The sequence below is a fragment of the Capsicum annuum genome, chromosome 6 (genome assembly GCF_002878395.1).
Source record: "Capsicum annuum cultivar UCD-10X-F1 chromosome 6, UCD10Xv1.1, whole genome shotgun sequence".
NCBI lineage: Eukaryota > Viridiplantae > Streptophyta > Magnoliopsida > Solanales > Solanaceae > Capsicum > Capsicum annuum.
In genome coordinates this window covers 200,390,423-200,412,019 of record NC_061116.1, presented here as the reverse complement: position 1 = coordinate 200,412,019, position 21,597 = coordinate 200,390,423, and the positions used below count along the sequence as shown (strand labels likewise).

The following is a 21,597-nucleotide window of genomic DNA, read 5'->3' as shown; positions in this document are numbered from 1 at the left end:
AGCAGCTACTTTCGAAGTAAGAAAAATAAAAGCAGGAAAGAGGATTCCTCACTCACTTGTTTCCCTCGTTCATAAAACTTTCATCCAACACATGGCTGTTAGTGTTAAAGACATTTGATCAATTAAATCGTGGTTGGACTTACTTCATTCCTTGTACCAACAAATTGTCTTTTATCAGAACTACATAAAGTTGTTGGGTAATCATTGTTTGTTCTTTTATAGTTTGTTTAATTATCAAATTTAATTAAAAGATATTTTTCTTTTATTTAGTACGACTATAAATTTATTTCCCTATGTTTTGATATACAAACTTATAGATGAATTAACTTGGGCTATGGTCAAAATAATTTGTCAATTGGTCAAAAGTAAATGGTCAAAGTCCTATTGATGATATGGTAGAAAAGAATAGATTAAATTTTGGTCCTACTCCCAAAAGTTCGGTTAAAATGATTCTCTATCCTTTCATAATTTTTTTAGTTTGTCTTTTTACGGACTATCTCAATTTTACATATTAGGAATCTTTGTTTTATACGTAAAAATTAAAAAAAAATAAATCATTTTTCTTATCACATTGTGAAAAACAACAAGAGATCTCATTTCCACTAAAATTCCACCCTTACCATAATATTTAAGGAGAAATAATTGATTAGTCAAAAGATCACATTTCCTCAGGAACATACTAATTACTTACTCTTTTCATTTAGAAAAAAAATATTAAGATTACAACATTTATTTTTCATCTTAGTTCAATCATTGATTCATCTTATTTTTTTTTATCAAAACAAACTTTTATATTTTTACAATAAGAGTATTTTACTCGAGGATACAATTATAACATCCCTTTCATTTTAATCTATTTAGTCTACTTTTTTTTAACAGCTTTAAAGAGAATAACTTTTTTCTTCTTTAAAAGTTTTCTAATTTTAATTTTCCAATATTTTCAAAACCACGTGATTAGAAGATATTTTTAATACATCCATATATTTGACAAGTCTTTAAGGTAGTGATATGTACTAACATATATTTACTTTTTTCAGACTTCACTCAATAATAATATATTAAATATGTTATTATTATTACTAATATTTAATACGATTTTGATATATTTAGACTTTTTATATTTTTAAGTTTAAATTTTGCGTTAAATCAAAATAAAGTTGAAGCAGAGGACGTGTTGATAATGTGTTTATAGAGTCAAATGGCCCTATGTGTGTGAAGAAACTATGGCAGCTACATCAGTCTACTACCGAATTTCCCTCATTCCCTCACCTTATAAAATGCCTTCCCCACTTTTTTCTCGTTCTTCCTTTTCACTAATTATTATCGATCTAAATCTCATTTATAACTAATAACTAACCCACATAATTAATTATTACTCTTAATAATAATCATTAAGGATGAAGAAGGCGACGGTGGGTGCGGTTGTGGTAGGGGCGGCGACGGTGGTTGCTGTGGCCGCGCTGGTGGCACGCCACCGTATGAAGAAATCGAGCAAATGGACACGTGCAAGGGCGATTCTTAAGGAATTTGAGGAGAAATGTGCCACGCCAGATGCTAAGCTGAAGCAAGTGGCGGATGCCATGACGGTGGAGATGCACGCCGGACTTGCCTCTGAAGGAGGCAGTAAGCTCAAAATGCTTATTAGCTATGTCGATAATCTACCTACTGGGTAACAATTTGTTTGACCTTTGTTTACTTTTTTTTTTTTTTTTTTAAAGTCTGTTTTGAAAAGAATTAGATCATTTTCGTTTTTTAGTAACTCATTGATTTCAACTGTCATGTTTTAAGAGCACGAGCTAAAAGATTTTTTATTACGTTTAATAAATTTTTAATGTAAGCCCACAAGATTCAAAAATTTTCTTATTAGGCCAGACAAATTGAAACAGGGAGTACTATAAATGGTGATTTTGAAAAGTGATTGGAAAAAAAAAGGTGTGATTTTTAAATTGATTCCTTGTATATTACTAGTGTGAAATGAATTGGGAGAGGGAGAATTTGGATCATTTGTTTGGGGGGTGGGGGAATGTCGGATCATTTTGTTATGTTAGGATTTATTGGAGAAATGATTAAAATTTTTGATTAGTTTGTATCTGATGTGTTTTAGATAAAGTTATAGATGATGACTGTCTGAAAATGTTGTAAAGGTTAATCCTTTATGGTTTAATTTGAATGTTTTTACGCGTGAAAGTAATGCTATGCAGATATCAATTATTGTATTTGTATTGTGGCGTTCACAAGACTCTCCTCTGGTCTTGTTTTATGTGTTTTCTGTGCTTTAACTAGCTGAGTAATCTAGAAAATTTTCAGAAAAATAAGGTTCATTGAGTTTCATCTGAAGCATCAGAACGGATTATGGTGCAGCGTATAGGTTGCTACATCCTCTTCACATTATGTTTGTTTTGATTGTACTTCTGTGTCAAATTTCATGTCGGAATGTATTATCTTTTGATTATAGGATCAAAGTGAATATCTTTACGATGTTACGATCAATGCATTGAAGCTTCTTCCCTCTCCTGTATTCTTGTTTGACTGTTCTTTTAGACACTGCTACTTTTATTAAGAAGAACTGTAAATAATGCATGCAGAGAGGGGTGATTTAATTATATTCTATGTAGTGATTGTACTATATCCTTGTAAAGGAAAATATGTTAATATTTTTTTCTTTGATAAATTTTATTTTCAGCGATGAAGCAGGAGTCTTTTATGCATTGGATCTTGGTGGAACAAATTTCCGGGTAATGCGGGTGCAATTGGGGGGACAAGATGGTGGCATTATCCATCAAGAATTCGCAGAGGCATCAATTCCTCCAAATTTGATGGTTGGAACTTCAGAAGTAAGTATTTTTGTCCACTCAAAGTGTTGCACTGTTTTGGTTATTAGTTTTGCATGGTTTTTGAACTTTTGAAGTTCATATGATTTCAGGCACTTTTTGACTATATTGCGGCAGAACTTGCAAGATTTATTGGTGAAGAAGAAGAAAAGTTTCATCCACCTCCTGGTAGGCAAAGAGAACTAGGCTTCACCTTCTCGTTCCCGATAATGCAGACTTCAATCAATTCTGGAACTCTTATCAGGTGGACAAAAGGTTTCTCCATTGATGAGACGGTATCCATTTCCCTTGCAACTGCATCTTCTTTGTTGTTTTTCTTAAGCAACTGTGCACATTAACTTGAAGGTGCTTGTGCTTGGATGTAGTTCTAACCATCCACTCGCAGCTTGTTTATGTTCTTTTCAACTAGGTTGCGATGGACCTTTTGCTAGTTCTTATAGATATATAAGTTGGATAGTTTTAGTTAGTTTGATTGGATGCAGCCTGGTGATTTATGGTTCCTTTCATGTATATTGTGTAATGATCTGGCGCTGAAGTTCGATTTTTCAGGAAGACAACTTTGAAGTAGTTTCAAATTAAATCAGACATATGCTTTTCCTATTCTAGATGTTTGGTTTTGGAAACTTTGTCTTAATTTCGGTTGATGGGTTTGATGAGCTAGAATAACATCAACTCTGCTTAACTTTGATGCATTGTTTTCCTGTATGGAAAACATTGAAGTTAAAATTTGTTCTTTGATGGTACTCTTATTGCTTGCAAGTAAAGAGAAGTAAATTCAAGCAAGTCGCTGCAGATGATATTAAAACAACTACAACTTCTTATAGTAACTTTGTTCCCAGGTTAAATTTTTGTCTTACAGATTTAATGAACTGAAAAAATAAGCTCTCATAGTTACTGGGTGACAGGTTGGCAAAGATGTTGTTTCAGAACTGACAAAAGCAATGCAAAGACAAGGAATTGATATGAGGGTGACAGCACTTGTAAGTTTCTATGGTGCCACTCAGTAATATTACTCTTTTTGAAGGGGGTTTGTAAAGATAAATTGTATGTACAGGTACCTAGCTTAGTGGTAAAAGTTTGATTTTGAGTTTTGTTGATGAAAGGTGAATGATACTGTTGGAACATTGGCTGGTGGTAGATACTCTGATAAGGATGTATCCATTGCTGTGATATTAGGCACCGGGACCAATGCAGCATATGTGGAACGGGCTCAGGCAATTCCCAAATGGCACGGTCCTCTGCCTAAATCTGGAGAAATGGTTTGGGAACTTTTCAATGTTTATTGATCTTTTTTGTCTCTATTTCACTTGTTTGAGATGAACCGTGGAATAGTTGTTGAAGGTCTTCTATATTACTTTCTAGGTGATCAATATGGAATGGGGCAACTTTAGATCATCCCATCTTTCCTTGACAGAGTATGATCATGCAATGGATACCGATAGTTTGAATCCCGGTGAACAGGTAATTATTTATCCATATATATATGTTTCGATCATTTAGGATAATCTTAATTTTGCAATTAACTTGATAAACCTGAGCGATATATCTATTTATCCTGACAGTTATTTGAGAAGATCTGTTCTGGCATGTACTTGGGAGAAATTTTACGCAGAGTTCTACTTAGAATGGCTGAAGAAGCTGGCATTTTCGGTGATGAAGTCCCTCCAAAACTCAAGGATTCATTCGTATTAAGGTACTTCTTATTAACTAAAGAATTGTTAGCGATCTTTTTGTGCAAAACACACTGTTAAATGCCTAAACAACTGCTAGGCAGTGCTTCTCATGTTAATGAATTTGTCCTCTCATGTTAATGAATTTGTCTATGTTCTTGTGTTTTTGGTCTGTTTTTCAGTTGATCAACCTTCAGTATGGTATTATAATACTGTTCATGAATTTATGAGCTTCTGCATTTTGGGTGCTTTACATAGTTGCTTTGGGGTCATAAACAACTCACAATTAATATCAAGTTTAATTGTCGATACTTGAGTTGCCTTTTTTTTTTTAAAATATACTTGAGTTGCTTGGAAGTGCACTTTAGCTCTCTCCTATCCACTTAATTGTATATCCTATTGTTTATTCTTACCTTTGGAGTTAAATGAAAATGATTCCATCCAATAACTAATATGCAACCGATGTATACGGTAGAAATATGATATTTCTAAAGTTTGAACAGGCATGCTAATTGATCAATTAAAGTACTTGAGGAAAGCATGCTTATTTACATATTATATTTGAGGTCAATCAACTCCAGATAATGGATCTTTGAAAATAAAAAGAGTACTGAACAATGAGATAGCAGTTGCCTTGAGATTTATGAAGTGAGATTTTTAATGGATCACTATCCTTTCTCGGTTTTTGGAATTTGAATGCCAGCTTGATGTCGGTCTTGTTTCCCTTTCTATATTCAACCAGATGCTCTGATAACAGTTTCAAAAAATTATATGCAGGACACCTGAAATGTCCGCTATGCATCACGACACTTCTTCTGATTTGAGAGTTGTTGGTGACAAGTTGAAGGATATCTTAGAGGTATAAGCTCTTCGCCATATAATCAATACCTCTTAAAGATAAAAGAAAAAGAATCTGAAAAAGAATGTCTTTCGATTAATTGAGTTCACTTATTCTGCCTCTTCTTACTCTCTCCTATTCCAATTGATGTGTTGTGGCTTATTATTTCTTCTACAGAAGTTTGCACAATATCATTTCTTTGGTCTTGCTTTGATTCGGACTGCTTTGCTTTTCTAGAGTAGTGTTTCTGCAAACAGAAAAAAGTAACTAAAATTCTGATGGTGATAAATCAAATGAGTAGCTTGGGTCACAAGGAAGGGGAAGTCAAATTGTTGATATTTGACAATTAGTTTTACTGTTGGCCATTGACATCATGATATTTGATACAACATGAATTAAAACTAGATATTTTTTTCGTCCTATTTCAGATATCCAATACCTCCTTGAAGACGAGGAGATTAGTTGTTGAGCTATGTAATATTGTTGCAACACGTGGTGCAAGACTTGCGGCAGCTGGGATCTTGGGTATTGTCAAAAAGATGGGAAAGGATACGCCCAGAGAAAGTGGTGCAGAAAAGATCGTCGTAGCCATGGATGGTGGATTGTATGAGCACTATACAGAATACAGTAAATGCTTGGAGAACACTTTGGTTGAACTGCTTGGAGTGGAAATGTCAACAAGCATTGTTTTCAAGCACGCGAATGATGGTTCTGGCATTGGCGCCGCACTCCTTGCAGCCGCTAACTCCCATTATGTTGAAGATAAGTCCGGAAAATGATCAAAATGATATTTATCTAGAGGAAGAATTCCCTTTACCTTTTATATTATGCTTTTCTCCAGCCTTTCCTTTCTCTCCTCCTTTTTGGTTCTTCTACCAATTTTTTTGAGAATTTTCCAGCACTTGTACTTGGTTTGTAGTTTAGGATATCATTCCTTGGAATGCCTGAACTTATTTCTTCTGGAAAAGGATGCAATGAAATCATATGCATAAAAATTTTAACTCTGCTCTTTAATTTTTTGCCGTTCAAATTGACTAATCTTTAACAACTGAACATAGACATAGTAGGGTATACGTTTTTAGAAATTGAAGTCATGCTCGGACATATTGAGATATTATGATAAAAATACACATTATGTCCCATGGACAAGGGGTTACGACCACAACAAAAAGGATAAAAGTAACATAAATACCAACCCTTTTAGAAATAATTACATTCTCTCCCACTTTTTTAATTACTTTACTCTCTCTCTACTAATATCCAAATAATTACATTCTCTCCCACTTTTTTAATTACTTTACTCTCTCTCTATTAATATCCATAATATAGCCGATATATAAATAACATTCTGTGTATATGTTGAAATTTTTGTAATATGTTTAGGGAGTTAGGATTTTTTGTAAAAAAAATAAGGGAAAAGGACATGGGCTGACCATTTTTAAAAAAAATGATCCACAATTTGAAATGTGGACATCTGTGGTCAGTTGGTCCAATTTAATTCCCTTTTTTAGTCATTTGGCCCAATTGGACACGTGCAATCTTTATATTTAATTGATACACTTTTATATCACATTGATTCACTTTTATACTATATTGATACATTTTTTTTTTTTTTAAAAAAAAAGAAATTCTATGCAAGTACATGCAGCCCCTATACCCAATTGATACTCTTATTACATTAATATACTTTTATACTATATTGATAAACTTGTAGTGTTCATATACTCAATTGATATTCTCTTATACTAGATTGATACATTTTAAGAATGCATGTAGAAACTATATAGAGTCGTATAAAATATGTATCTAAATAATAATTGTAGTTAAAAATTGTATAGAATGTGTATTAAAATGTTATAATTATTATATAGAATATGTATATATATAGAAACTATATTATTATTATATATAAAAATATATCTTTAACAATTGTATTTTATTAAAAGTATATGATATTGTATTTTATTGTATAAATAAGTAAAACTAAACAAACAAATAGTATGTTATTTTAATAATGTTGGTGAATGCAAAATAATCAGAAAAAAATAATTACTCAATTGTTTAAAAGGAATAAAAAAATAGTAGAATCTTTAAAAAAGAAAAGGAGCCAAAAACAGTGACAATAAAAATTTAGAAAAAAAAAAAGGAAGGCAAGAACGTGACCTACAAAGATGAAACCAGTGAATGCCTAAACATTGTCTATCAAAAGAAGGCTGGAAACTGGGGTATCTATTTCTTGGCCATTCAGTTGGAATTACTTTTTATCGAATCGCTATTTACCGAATTTTTAAATTTAGGTGCTAATTTGGGGGAATTATTTTAATTTTAGGTGTTATTTTTATCCTTTCCACAAAAAATAAAGCAAAAAGTGTAAAAGGGCCTGTGGTGATGCTTTTGCATGGAATCCTTTTTCGGGGTGGTCTTTAATTTTTGGATTGTTGTTTATTTTGTGAAAAATTGTGGACTAAAACACTCTTATCTATAACCTAATTTAGTTGGGCATAAGTTAGAGACTTTTGCCTCACTTAGCATAAGTTTTGTTTGAATTAAGTTATGCAAATAATTGTGTGGTATTTTTATGACCTAATTTCTATATATAAGTTTATATAATTTTTGTATTGCCCCACATAAGTTTTGTAGGAATTAAATTATGCCTTTTACGTTATTTTGTGAGTTTTGAAATCAAAATTTTGCCTCTATGCATAAGTTCGGTAGGAACTAAGCTATGCCTACTTGTATGTTTTGACTAAACTTAGCCTCTAACGAGGTAATCAATATAGGCATTAGGTGGTCGTGGCATAACTTGTTTTATATTACGGCACAAAAATATAAAATATATGTCTAGAGTTGCATATTGAATGGTTCGATAATTCGATTTTGAATATGGATTTTATTTATTGATTATCGATTTATAGACATATTAAATTGTTAAATAATTATTAAGATATCATTTAATCAACTATCAATTAATAGGTTATGGACTCATATTGATTGGATTATCAGATTAGCTGTTAAGATTTCGCACAAAAATTTTCATTGAGAATCACTTAATGACAAAGTACGAGGAACTCTGAATAAATATTGTAAGTCCATTAGGTTTGTTTTACGACGGAGATGAGACTAAGACAAAGAATATTAGGTTTGCTTCACGACGGAGATGAGACTAAGACAAAGAATATTAAGTTTGTTTCACGATAAAAATGAGACTAAGACAAAGAATATTAGGTTTGTTTCACAACGGAGATGAGACTAAGGCAAAGAATCACAAACCATTGAACTGAATTTTGAATCCACATCCTTGTTGGGGAGCGCTATTCTCGAATAAGCCTTATTCAACGCAAATTTAAATTAGTCGGACTTCAACGTGGTTATCAAACATCGAATGAAAAAAAAAAAAAAAAAAAAAAAAAGGAGAAAGGACACCCACTAACTATTTTTTAAAACAAATGGCAAATATTTGACCAATATATCACATTATGGGCAATCGGTCAAATTAATATCATTTAATAGTTATTGGGTTGATCCTTTCCTGCATATACAATTTTTATAATAAATTGATACAACACTTATATTGTATTGATACATTTTTTCAAAAGAGATAGAACATACGCCTGCAAATACAATTCCTCTATCAAATTGATACAACACTTATACCACATTGGTACACTTTTTCAAAAGAAATGAAACCTACATATGCACGTACCGTCCTTATACCAAACCGATACAATGTTTATAAAACTTTGGTACATTTTTAATTTTTTAAAAATGTACTAGTGAAATAAAAAAAAAATAGAAAAGGTGAATTCCTTTTTCATAAGAAAAATGGCTAATATTTTTTTTTAAATGGAACAATAAAAACTTTTTCAAAAAAATGGAAAAGTAGACGAAGCCTACAACAAAATGACTAAAAGTAGAAATTAGTTTAGTGAGTAATTGCATGTAATTACTTTTGAGTGGCTATTACGATAAAATTATTTTAGAGTGAAGTGTTAGTTTTATCCTGACAAAAAAAAAAAAAAAGAAATTGAATCCATATAGTCAATCTAATAGACATAATTTGAAAATAGAATTCGTGACATGAAAAATATGATCTTACTCAGGAGTAATTTGGCTTGTGATCTTACTCACTTTATTTGATTTTTTGAAATTGAAAATAGAGCTGAAATTGTGTTTGACCATAATATTTTGAAAACATATACTTTCAAAGTTAATAAATATAAAAAGTGAAAAATAATTTTAATAATTTGGAGTTTTATGAAAATTTGGTTATTATGAAAATATAAAAAAAATGAAAAAGTGATAAGTGAATTCAAAAATTCAAATATTGTCAAAACGTTTTTCGAAAGTATCAAACAAATAGTATCTTGAAATAAAATAAAAATATATTCTAAAATATTATGAGTCCTATTCATGACCAAACACCCACTAAATCTACCCAAATTTGGGTCGTTCAGGCCTTTGCTAAGTGCTAAGCAGGACATTACACCCAAAATACCCATTGACCAAAACTAGATATAGTCTCCATTTTGCAACATTTTCCTTCTAGACAAAATAAAAGATATTTATATAATTAGATTATTCGTCGAGAAATAATTTCTAGGAGATGCATTAATTAGTAAAATTGACATTTGATATAACAACTTAAATTAGATGTAAATGGTCTTTTCACAGTCCATAGAGGATAAACTCAATTCTTCACGACATATTTGGTCTACAATGAAGGGAAATCATAGAGTAAAATCACGAGTTCAAGTCCTGAAAAGGATTTTTTGTAGAAATATAAAGTAAGATTGTGTATAATAAATTTTTGTGGTTTGAATTTTTTCAAAACTCCATACATGACGAAAGATTTAGCACACCAAAATACTATTAATATTTGATTTACAATAAACATCGAAGTGAATGATAGTGAGAGGGATTTGTTATTAAATTATTGGAAAATAGACAGCGATTGCTTAATGGCTAAACCAAATTTCTGGTTTCATCTTTAAAAAAAGATTGATATAATCTGTGGTCCTTTTTGTTCTTAAAAGTTGATTGATTTGGCCTTTGAACAAACTTTACTTCATGCTTTTATCTTTTTTTAGGCTATGTGCCAAAATATATTAATGCCTAAGAATTACTATTAAGGGTTAAGATTAGATTACACGATTTTCAATCGTACGCCATGTAAAACTAAGAACGAAAGATCAACTAATAATAATTAATGTGTTTTATTTTATTTGAATCATGTTGATTTGACATTTCCTTGAAAAAATATTTAGAAAAAAAGACACAAATGTTAGCTCGCTCAAAATATTTTCACTGATATAGCCATTGATTTGGCAATTCCAATAGATAGCTATTTAGGTTTTTTTGTTGCTACTACCCCCCCTTTTTTTTGTCTTTTCTTTATTTATTGTTTAATTTTTAATGTCAATTATTTTACATGTTACGTTCTTTTTCTTCCTTTTTTTTTTTTTTTGATTTTCGCTATTTTTTTCTTTTAATGTTGTTAATTTATTTTTAAATTTGAAAAAAGTTCACTCTGTCCATCCATTTATTTTATAAGATGAGATCACGAAAATAAAAACATGAAATACAAGTCCACCCATAATTATTCTATCTCTTTTCATATGAGTTAACACTATAATGACTCTTTGACTTATTTTTTTTCTGCTATCTCTCGTTTTTTAATCAAAAAAATTAAGGAATGTTTGGACAGTAAAGATCTAGGGTTTAATAAATTTTGTATATGCTTGCACAAATTTTCACAAAAATTTAGGTGAAGTTAACAAATTCACGAATAACGAATTACTATATATGCTTGCACAGATTTTCTCTGTAAAAGGTGTATTTATATGGTATATATACTATATCAACGTGATATAAAGGTGTATTAATCTAGTATAAAAGTGTATCAATGAGGTATCAAAGTATATTAATGCAGTATAAAAGTGTGTCAATGTACTATTAAAGTGTATTAATGTGGTATAAAAGAGTACTAATTGGGTATAGGGACTACATGTGCTTGCATAGAATTTCCTTTATCTTTTTTAAAACGCATATCAATATAATATAACTGTTTATAAATTTGGTATAAAAGTGTATCAATTGAGTATAGAGATTGCATGTGCCCAATTGGGCCAAATGACTAAAAAGGGGATTTAAATTTAGCCGACAGGTTACATTTGTCCACCTTTTCAAATTATGTCCATTTTTTGTAAAACTGAACACCCCATGTCCTTTTCCCAAATATTTATAGGTTATTTTACTAACTTAGAGCCTGTTTGAAATTGCTGTTAGAAAACTGTTTATTTGAAAAACACTTTTATAAAATAGATTTTCAGAAAATTGCTTTTAAAAAAAAAATTATGATTGATAAATTCATTTGAAAAATGATTTCGATAAATAGATTATATTTGGATAGTTTTTTTCAAGAGGTGTTTTTGATAGACAAATGACCAAAAAGACATATATCGATAGAGTTTTACTGCTAAAATTATTTTATAGAGAAAATTTATTTTAAATATCCGTTATAGTATTTGAATTAAATTTTTGCTTTTATGTAATTAAAAAGTACGTACTGTAAATTTTTCAATTGATATTCATATAAATACATACATTAAAAAATACAAATAATAACATATTACGTAAATAATAATTATTACTTAAAAACATCAAACAAAAATAAATTTAAAAATTATTCCATAAATTAAATCACTACATATGAAAAAATTTACCACAAAAATAAGTAGTCCTTCATACATCACAAAAATTCTCAATGATTTCATTCCTAATTTTATCACGCAAGGTCTACATTCTTATAAAAGATCTGTCTTATATTTCTGAAGGTATATCAGAAGGCCCATCTCCTACTGCGATCTTTGCGATGATGTCTTTGTTAGCATAAGAGTTAAAGTTTTTATTAGTGGTAGAGTGTTATCGTGTGAAATTATATATAGCCTAAGTAGTTGTAACAAGATGAACTTGAGTGTTGAGTTCAAAAGATGATATCAAGAATAGGAGAGCAAATCTATTTTTTGAAACTCCAAATGTTCTTTCAATTATACATGTCAAACTGGAGTGAGAGAAATTGAAAGACTCATTTGAATTCTAAAGTTAGAATTACGTCTAAAATCAGAGAGATAATAAAGCTCCTCTTTATATGATCCTAATAACCAGTTGTTGTAGGATGATTCGAGTCCACTAAATAATATTTATCTACATTAATATACAAAAATTAATTAACTAAAATAATATAATTCATAGAATAAAACATAATCAAACTTATATATATTTGTGTGTAAGTGATCGGAATATTTTTGGAGTGAAAATTATTTTCATCCCCAACTTTGCTTTAAAAATCAAACTCTCCCCCTATCGAGTTTAAAAGATGGTATCAAGCGTAGGAGAGCAAATCTATTTTTTGAAACTCCAAATGTTCTTTCAATTATACATGTCAAACTGGAGTGAAAGAAATTGAAAGACTCATTTGAATTCTGAAGTTAGAATTACGTCTAAAATCAGAGAGATAACAACGCTCCTCTTTGTATGATCCTAATAACCAACCGTTGTAGGATAATTCGAGTCCACTAAATAATATTTATCTACATTAATATACAAAAATTAATTAACTAAAATAATATAGTTCATAGAATAAAACATAATCAAACTTATATATATGTGTGTGTAAGTGATAGGGATATTTTTGGAGTGAAAATTATTTTCATCTTCAATTTTGCTTTAAAAATTAAAATCTCCCCCCTCCCCCCTCCTCCCTCGCTCTCCCCCACCCCTCCCTCAACATTGAATAATAATCATACTCCCTCTTTATCCCATGCAATGCTCACGTAGCTCTTACAATTTGAATCCTATATTTATGTAATACCTCTTGATATTTATATAGTAATATATATTTCTTAACCTAGATATTTATAGTATTTTATTTAAGTGTATTAACATTAAATTAAAATAATATTTTTTATAAATTTGTCACAAAATTTAATTTATTTTTTAAGTTTGTTATTTCAATATTATATGTATTAGAGAGTTATTTGGTGTGAGGTGTAATGATAATAATTTGAAGATAAAATTCATGATTATTTTATTCTGCGTTTGGTTAGAGGTATTAGTTAGTCTCAAGAATATTTATTCCATCATTTATATCACAATGGTAAAAAAAATTATTAAATATATATATTGATACAACTTATCTCGGGATAACTAATCCCAGAATAACTTGTTTCCAATCAAGTCACCCTTAAGTTGTATATATATGTATGGACATGCATGTGTGTATATATTTTTGCATTTCATCGTTTTCTTACTACATTCGTTTCATGTTACTTGACTTTTATTGACATGACACAACCTTTAAGAAAATTTTATACAGAGGTGCATTTTACTTAATTAACCTTATTACTGATACTTTGAAATTTTAAATTTGTCTATACTACTACTTTATGTAATTACTTAATACTAAGGGTAAAAAACATAATACAATTCTTTGATTTCATAAATTGGACAAGTAAATTAAAACAATTATTTTTAATACGAGAGTCAAGTGATAAGAAATGATATTATAAATAAATAAATAAATAAGATGTGATTGTCATCAATAGAGTATTACATAAATTATAATTTATTGAAATAAATATAATCTTTAAATATTCGGCCTTATTTTTATTTTTTATTTTATATTTTCTGTATTGAAATATGTTTATAAAGTTAAGATTACTTACTATTTTCACTTGTAAAATAAATATTAGACCTTTAATTATTATTAATAAAATTAAATTTCTTATTATGTTAATTTACTTCATTATAGATCATCATTAATTTATGTACTTAATTTAGTATTTCTCATCCAGAAGATAATGTTCATGCTTTATAAAATAATTGTTACATGAATTTAAAAAAAATAAAAATATGATGATTTTAAAGAAGTACAAAAAAAGTTGATGATGAGAGGGTATAATAGGCATTTTGAAATTTTAATTAGGATAATGGGGAAATATGATTATTGTTCAAAGTTGAGTGCGGAGTTTGATTTTTAAGGCAAAATTGAATAGCGAAAATGATTTTCACTCGATATTTTTGCTATGAAAAAAATAATTTTCTACTTCTTTTCAGAAATAAAAAAATTGCTTCTTCTTTTTAAAAAACAAGTTTATCAAACACTCTTTTTTAAAATTTTCATTTTAAAAAAAGAAAAATAATCCCAAACAGACACTTAATCAATATAAATTATGCTTTATATATCTAAATTTGAATATATTCTATGTAGTTATTGATGGAAGTAATATCAGAAGAATAATGATAAATTTCTCTTGAATCATAAATTAAACAAGTAAATTGAAATAAATATTTTTATTTAAAGACCAAATAAAATGATAAGAAGGAATATCTTTAAGATTTGAGGTTACACTCAGAATTAGTAGATATTTAAATAATTGACCTACCACTCTCTCTTATTATTGTTATAATTAGAATAATCAAAAAATCATATAATACTATTTTCAAATAAAAGTCCAAATCTAGTACTACTATTAGTAATATAGATGGGATGGTTGCAGTTCATGGGATCTACAGTATCTGAACCAATTAAAGAAACAAATTTTTTGAAATTTGAAAAGATAAGCTCTTATCTTTTAATTCTGAGAAATCAATAGTTCTGTCATAACCAACTTACCATTTTTACCACCTTAATTAGAGCCTAAGCCATTAATATTTATGAGTTCTGAATTTTGACCTCTTTTTGAATTATTAGCTTTTAAATTAATAATTTAGATATAGTATTAAATAAATTTCTAGACAAATATAAGACTTGGATCAAGGTAATAACTTTGATCCCTATCTTCCACCCAGACTCTAATGAATCATTTGATAGCTGATTAATTAAATTACGAAGTATGCAGTGATTAGTTGTTGGAAAATCTATATATTAGTTTGTGTAAATTTTAGTTATTCATATACTTATTATTTATTTTATCTTTCGTAAAGGGTGTGCATCGGTCGATTTGCTTCAATTTTATATATTATCAGTTTGATTTGTCGGTTTTTGATTTTTAAATATTCTAAACCAACAATCAAATCAATAAGATATTCTTTATCAATTTTTAGCTCTTAACAGTCTAATTTTCGATTTAACCGATAAGAAAAGACTCATAAAATAGAAATAGTAACAATAACATGAAAAAAAATTGAATCTTAGTTGCACCCAAAATCATACATGATATGTTTTAATTTACAAGAATCATCAAATTTGAATTAAATGTTAGTTCAAGAAATTGAATAGATTATTAGTTTGTAGAAATTAAAGAACAATATATAATAAGTAGGGGTAAAATAATAATTTTAATATATTCTTATTGGGTTATCTGTTTACCCAATAATCTTATAAGAAAAGATTGAAATCGAACCAACAATCTAATTAAAAAAAAATAATTATAAAATCATTACAAAATCATTAACCCAATAATTCAATAACATCTTTATCGATTCGATTTATAGATCGATTTGATTTTTGAACGATTTTTATTTATTTATTCATAATTTATACATTCTCTCTGTCTCGATTTTTGTCACATAGTTGAAATCTTGACAAATGAACTATATTTTTCTTTGATTGGATGTTTTACATGTCTTTTAAATATTTCTAGTTCTTAATTATTGTATTTTATAGTATTGTAATTTTTAAATATATAAATTTTATTTTAAAAACCTTAAAACTTCCGATATTTAAATTCACGATCAAAAAAATTTGATTGTATCATATAAATTATACAAAAAAAAATTGATTGTGTCATGAATTTTTTTTTCAGAAATTTTTTACTTTATTCTAAATACAACTCACTAAATAGGCTGCTGCTGCTTAATTAATTTTACTCTAATCCCATAGACTGCTGCATAATTCAAAATCCCCGGATATATAGGAAATTTAAAAAATAAAAACAAAACTCCCTATATTCTAGTAATTCAAAACAATTAACCAATTAATTACCTTTTCTTTGTTTCTTGGATTCACACTTGGTCAACCAAAGTTGCTACCAAACACTTGTAAGATCATTTGTTGGCTTTGTCAAATTTAATTGGCTAGTCCAACATTGCATGCAATTTGTTTCTTGTGCATGCAAGTTGTTTTCTTGTCAAATTTGATTGGCAAAGTAGTGTGTGACATCAACGTAGATTTATTTTGTGCCTATAAATAGAGACATTTTCACCTTTTTTGAAATATACCATTTAGAGAAGAACACTAACACTTAAAAAAGGTGTTTGTTTTCTTCTTTGTAGAGAGTATTTGTAAGAGAGTAATCTTTGTGAGGTTATTCTTTTGGGTATTTGGGTTATTATATTAGAGTATTTGATTACTCTAATTTTGTACTTCTCTTTTGTATCCTTGTACTTTTTTTTGTTCCGTTGGTGTTTAGTGAAGTTGTTCTCTTTTGGTTGTGGACGTAGGTCTAGTTGACCAAACCACGTTAAATTTGTGTCTCATTTATTTTCTCAATTTATCGTTATTATCGTTTTGTTATCGTCTTCAAACGATTATTTTGTTTAATCCCGCACTATCCAAGATTCTCGATCCGAACACATTTCAATCTCCAATTATTTTGAGTGATTATGTAAACCATTTCACACTTAGCACTCATTTTCACTCCTATTCCTCCTCCCAAAAATACCAAAAAAAACATAGAGATCTACTTTCCCCCCACCCATTTCAAGATTCATTGGAAGATATTCAATGGCAGTATTTTCTGAACAAATCGCTTAAAGTCAATGAAATATCAGCTGTTGATACGGGGAGCCATATTCGAAGGATCTTTTTTCTATTAACAAACATTTTTGCCTAGTACATAACACAAGTGATCAAAGTTCCAGCAAACATTTTTGGTAAGTGCTTTAATTGGTGCTAGTAAATATGAAAATAAATGCATAGTACGAAATTATTTTTGGGTCTGTTAGCAAATCATGTTTTGGATGTTTTACTTTAAAGGGTCAAGAAGAAGAAAGCATCATAATGAGTATCTGTTATATTCATAACAAATTCACGGGGGTTGTGTCAGGGGGTGGGTGCAGGTGCGGAGCTACGTAGAATCGAGAGATTTTATTTGAATTATATTATTTATACATAATTAAAGTTATTTTTTTATGTATATATAAGAGGTATCGAACCCTCTTTATTCATTTTCTCTGTATGTTTACGTTTTTTATATTTTGATATTCTTAATATAAATACTGGCTCTGCCACGGGACACAGATGTGAAGTGTTTTTTTTTCATTTTTATGAGTATTTTTAGTTCACGTTGCTCCAGAAAGTCATTAGAGAGAGAGAGAGAGAGTGGTATTTAGAGTTGCTAATAGTGAGAGAAAGTAAAAGTATTTTTGAGATTATTAAGGTAGAAAAAGTGAAGAAAGTTTGTTTCTTTTTAAAAATCTTTTATTCAGTGGGCGGTTAGAGAAATTAACAAGGTTAGTTTTTGAAAAAACTACACGGGTGTTTCATGCACTTTGGTGATTATTATTACAACTTTATGATTTTGTCTGTTACATTTGAGTTTTTGACCAACAAAATGTTGTTTGTTGGGGTGGGTGGGGGTAAGGGGTAGGGAAGAACAGGAAAATGATTATGCTTTATGTAAGTTACTTGAGTTTCTTACTGGTGGAAGTTATAATTCCTCATTTGAACTGCAGGGGGAGGCAATAGTTTAAGCCAATTTTAAAATTATAGCTCAAACTTATTCAATGATTTTTTGTTTGGTGGGGGAAATTTTCAATCTTTTTGCCCCATTACAGTAGTAGTATATATTAAAATAACTTATTTCTTGCTGCCACACCTTTTTGTCTTGTTTCACAGTTCTTCACGAGGTTGTGTCAGTATGAAATTTTTTCCCCTAAAAAAATAAAAATCCAATCTTTAACCCAACTATTATTATATACTGTTTTGATACCTTTTAAGTATTAAGTAACTTTTTCCTCCACACTGTTATGTTCTGTTCTCATCACTTCGTTGCTTGCAACATGTAAAGATTCTGAAAGTTTCTGTATTGGTTTGAAATCTCTCTCTTTTATCACATTCGTGACATTGTGTTTGTTACTATTTCTTGTTTTAGTTTGTTGAAAATGGGTAAAGCTACGAGGTGGTTCAAGGGATTGCTTGGGATGAACAAAGACAAGGAAAATGTAGGCATGTTGGATTCCTCCGAAAAGAGAGACAAGAAAAGATGGAGCTTTGGGAAGTCTTCGAAAGAATCAACTGGTGAGAATACGGTGAACTTTTCGGGGAGTGTCATTGGGGTGGATGCTAATTGGCTGAGATCTTACATGTCTGAGAATGAGAAGGAGCAGAGCAAGCATGCAATTGCTGTAGCTGCGGCCACTGCGGCCGCAGCCGATGCTGCAGTAGCCGCAGCGCAAGCTGCCGTGGCAGTGGTGAGATTGACAAGTCAAGGGAGGAGTAGTATGTTTACTACTGGGCGGGAGAAATGGGCTGCTGCTAAGATTCAAAGTGTTTTCAGAGGTTATTTGGTAAGTCATTAATTTTATTCATGAAAATTTGAATCTTTTATTTTTTCAAATTTTGATGGTTGCTTAAAATGTCAGCAAAGTACCTTCCAAACATTCTAATCGAGCAGTACTATTGTCTTTGATTTTCATGTTGGTCTATGAAATTATTGTCTTTACCTATATACTACATTTATACTTGCCTAATTAATGCTGACCAATAAATTTGAAATTTGAAATTGTAGTTGTATTTGAATTTGGTCTTTGGAGTGATGTTGAAGTTTCCTTGCACTTTTCACTTTTAAATCCAACTAGTATTAGTTTGGTCCTCACTATACTGAACTGCTGATTTACCCAAGAAAAGTACTATAGTTTTTTCTTTGCTTTTGTTTTATGTTATGTTTGTTTCATTGTCTAAAAGTTTTTTGATATTGGTTCATATGCAACAAGATCTGATTTAGGCTTTTATTTTTTGCAGGCGAGAAAAGCACTAAGAGCACTTAAAGGACTGGTGAAATTGCAGGCTCTGGTAAGGGGTTTCCTTGTCCGAAAAAGAGCTGCTGCAACTCTTCACAGCATGCAGGCGCTCATCAGAGCGCAGGCTGCTGTTCGATCTCAAAGAGCTCGTCGTTCGATGACTAATGACACTAGACACCAACCCGAGATGCGAGCTAGGAGGTCCATTGTAAGAAAGTAGTCCCATTGTGTTTATGTTCTAGTTTGTCACACTTTGCGAGAATTGAGGAGTACTTAATTTGTTAACTTGTTCTGTTTTTTGGTTTTGACAGGAAAGATTTGATGAGTATAGAAATGAATTCCACAGCAAGAGGCTTTCAACTTCGAATGAGACGTCATATGATGGATTTGATGAAAGCCCGAAAATTGTAGAAATTGACACATACAGGACTAAATCAAGGTCGCGTAGAATGAACAATGCTTGTATGTCTGAATCTGGAGATGAGCAGCATTATCAAGCTATGTCATCGCCACTCCCCTGTCCACATCCAGCCCATCTTTCGATCCCAGATTGCCGTCATCTTCAGGATGTTAACTGGAGCTTTCTGGCAGACGAGCAATGCAAGTTTGCCTCTGCACAAAGTACCCCTCGTTTTACAGGTTCTGGACGGTCCAATGCGCCACCTACACCAGCCAAAAGCGTTTGTGGAGATGGCCACTTCCGTTCTTATGCCAACTTTCCTAATTACATGTCTAACACACAGTCATTTCGCAATAAGCTACGATCCCATAGCGCGCCAAAGCAAAGACCAGAGCCGGCAGGGCCAAAGAAGAGGCTGTCGCTGAACGAAATAATGGCATCAAGAACAAGTTTTAGTGGTGTTAGAATGCAAAAGTCTTGTTCTCAAGTGCAAGAAGAGTACTGTTTCTGATAAATTTTTGTTTGGCATTGGCCTACCTTAACTTTGGGTTATTGAATCATAGATATAAGATAATGGCTGTATAGAGAAGATAATCTTAAAAGTTAAACTTCTCTAGTGCTTATCCTTCACAGGAAATGGTGACAAATTAGTACTAGGATAGAGTGGTGTGCTTATGTAAATTCTTTGACAGTGTTCTATCAATGAATCTTGCTTCTTGAATTGTATCCATTGAAAGATTTTTATCAATCTTCGACTTCCTAAGATTATTGAGTCCCAAACTTGTTTATTGCAGAGGATCTTGGACCAGAAAAAGGCCCTTTGGTTCGATCTGCTGGATCGGAATCGGATCAAACTTTTTAAAGTTCAATATTTAGTATCTATTTTCAATTAACGGTTATTGTTATCGAACTTTAAAAATACCGATCAAATACCGTACGTACATCCCTACTCCTTACCTAGCTAACAAGGGCGTCTAAGTTCATCCTTTTAACTCAATTTCATTTAGTAGGCCAAGGGTAAAGTTATGGTTGACATGGCCAAGGGTATCATAACTCCATCTTGGAAGCTAGCTGTACCATTAGGTTATCAAAATCCAGGGCAAATTGAATTTATGGTACATTACCAAGGTATTGAAAAAAATTAACATTTATAAATAAATAATCATCAATATTTCAGATAATTAAAGTTTACTATTCACAAAGATGACTAAATCCCTTACTATTTGTCAATATAAAATTCCGATATTTATAATTATTTATTATCAAACTTATAAGGTGATTTCTTGCGCAAAATATTCTACTTTCACAATGTATCCAAAAAAAAGATCGCTCTTAAGAGGTGGCTTGTTTTCATGGCTAGAAATCATGAGATATAGGTTTGGACGAAATGAGGAGTTTGTAACCTCCTATGCACAGCTTGCAAGTAACAGGGGTTTTTAATCGCATTAGACAAGCCCGATGTGACAGGCTCAACTCAAAGACCCTACCTGAGAATTGATCCCAAGTAACTATGGTGGGTTTTCAACTTCCGACCAGTTTGTAACTTTGTGGTAGGGTGTGATGCATGAAGACATAAAGCAATAAAATCTAGGTACGTCTTGGAAAGAAAGATGCATGTTCTAGTATGGAAATTTGTGAATACTTTTGAGAAATGTTTTCCCAAAGATCTTCTCTCAAAATACTTTCTCTAATTCCCATAGAGTTAACCTTCCAGGTAGGTTCTTATGAGTCCTTGCTGATGAAATATAAATATATTCTCCATTTTAAATTATTTGATTTAATTTTATATGCCTCTTGAAAAAACATTAGTTATTAGAATGGCCTTTTGTCCATTTTATTTTTATGTATATTTTAAATATAATTTTTTTTCATATACTTCCTCTATCTCAACATAGT

The 21,597-nt window shown here is 30.4% G+C and overlaps 2 protein-coding genes across 3 annotated transcripts; both read left to right on the top strand.

Moving 5' to 3' along the window:
- Window positions 1-1,176: 1,176 nt before the first annotated feature.
- LOC107876107 (hexokinase-2) lies at window positions 1,177-6,340 on the top strand. Its single transcript, XM_016723108.2, has 9 exons — window positions 1,177-1,669; window positions 2,684-2,834; window positions 2,924-3,106; window positions 3,737-3,811; window positions 3,935-4,090; window positions 4,194-4,292; window positions 4,394-4,524; window positions 5,279-5,360; window positions 5,768-6,340. The coding sequence occupies exons 1-9, from the start codon at window positions 1,398-1,400 to the stop codon at window positions 6,116-6,118; spliced, it is 1,500 nt and encodes a 499-aa protein (XP_016578594.1). The 5' UTR covers window positions 1,177-1,397; the 3' UTR covers window positions 6,119-6,340.
- Window positions 6,341-16,718: 10,378 nt separating this feature from the next.
- LOC107876106 (protein IQ-domain 26) lies at window positions 16,719-20,427 on the top strand. 2 transcript variants are annotated; one of them, XM_047413754.1, is made up of 4 exons: window positions 16,719-17,213; window positions 18,434-18,848; window positions 19,303-19,509; window positions 19,613-20,427. In XM_047413754.1, the coding sequence occupies exons 2-4, from the start codon at window positions 18,444-18,446 to the stop codon at window positions 20,210-20,212; spliced, it is 1,212 nt and encodes a 403-aa protein (XP_047269710.1). In that variant the 5' UTR covers window positions 16,719-17,213; window positions 18,434-18,443; the 3' UTR covers window positions 20,213-20,427. The 2 variants fall into 2 exon arrangements, with proteins under 2 accessions (XP_047269710.1, XP_047269711.1); XM_047413755.1 differs by lacking the exon at window positions 16,719-17,213 and adding an exon at window positions 17,552-17,792.
- The last annotated feature ends 1,170 nt before the right edge of the window (window positions 20,428-21,597 follow it).

What these genes read in the sequence shown, in the direction of transcription:
- LOC107876106 (XM_047413754.1), top strand. Translation starts at nt 18,444, where the DNA reads ATGGGTAAAGCTACGAGGTGGTTCAAGGGATTGCTTGGGATGAACAAA. An exon ending in GTGTTTTCAGAGGTTATTTG is followed by an intron (nt 18,849 to 19,302) that starts GTAAGTCATTAA and finishes TATTTTTTGCAG; the next exon opens with GCGAGAAAAGCACTAAGAGC. An exon ending in TGCGAGCTAGGAGGTCCATT is followed by an intron (nt 19,510 to 19,612) that starts GTAAGAAAGTAG and finishes TGGTTTTGACAG; the next exon opens with GAAAGATTTGATGAGTATAG.
- LOC107876107 (XM_016723108.2), top strand. Translation starts at nt 1,398, where the DNA reads ATGAAGAAGGCGACGGTGGGTGCGGTTGTGGTAGGGGCGGCGACGGTG. An exon ending in GTTTCTCCATTGATGAGACG is followed by an intron (nt 3,107 to 3,736) that starts GTATCCATTTCC and finishes ACTGGGTGACAG; the next exon opens with GTTGGCAAAGATGTTGTTTC. An exon ending in ATATGAGGGTGACAGCACTT is followed by an intron (nt 3,812 to 3,934) that starts GTAAGTTTCTAT and finishes TGTTGATGAAAG; the next exon opens with GTGAATGATACTGTTGGAAC.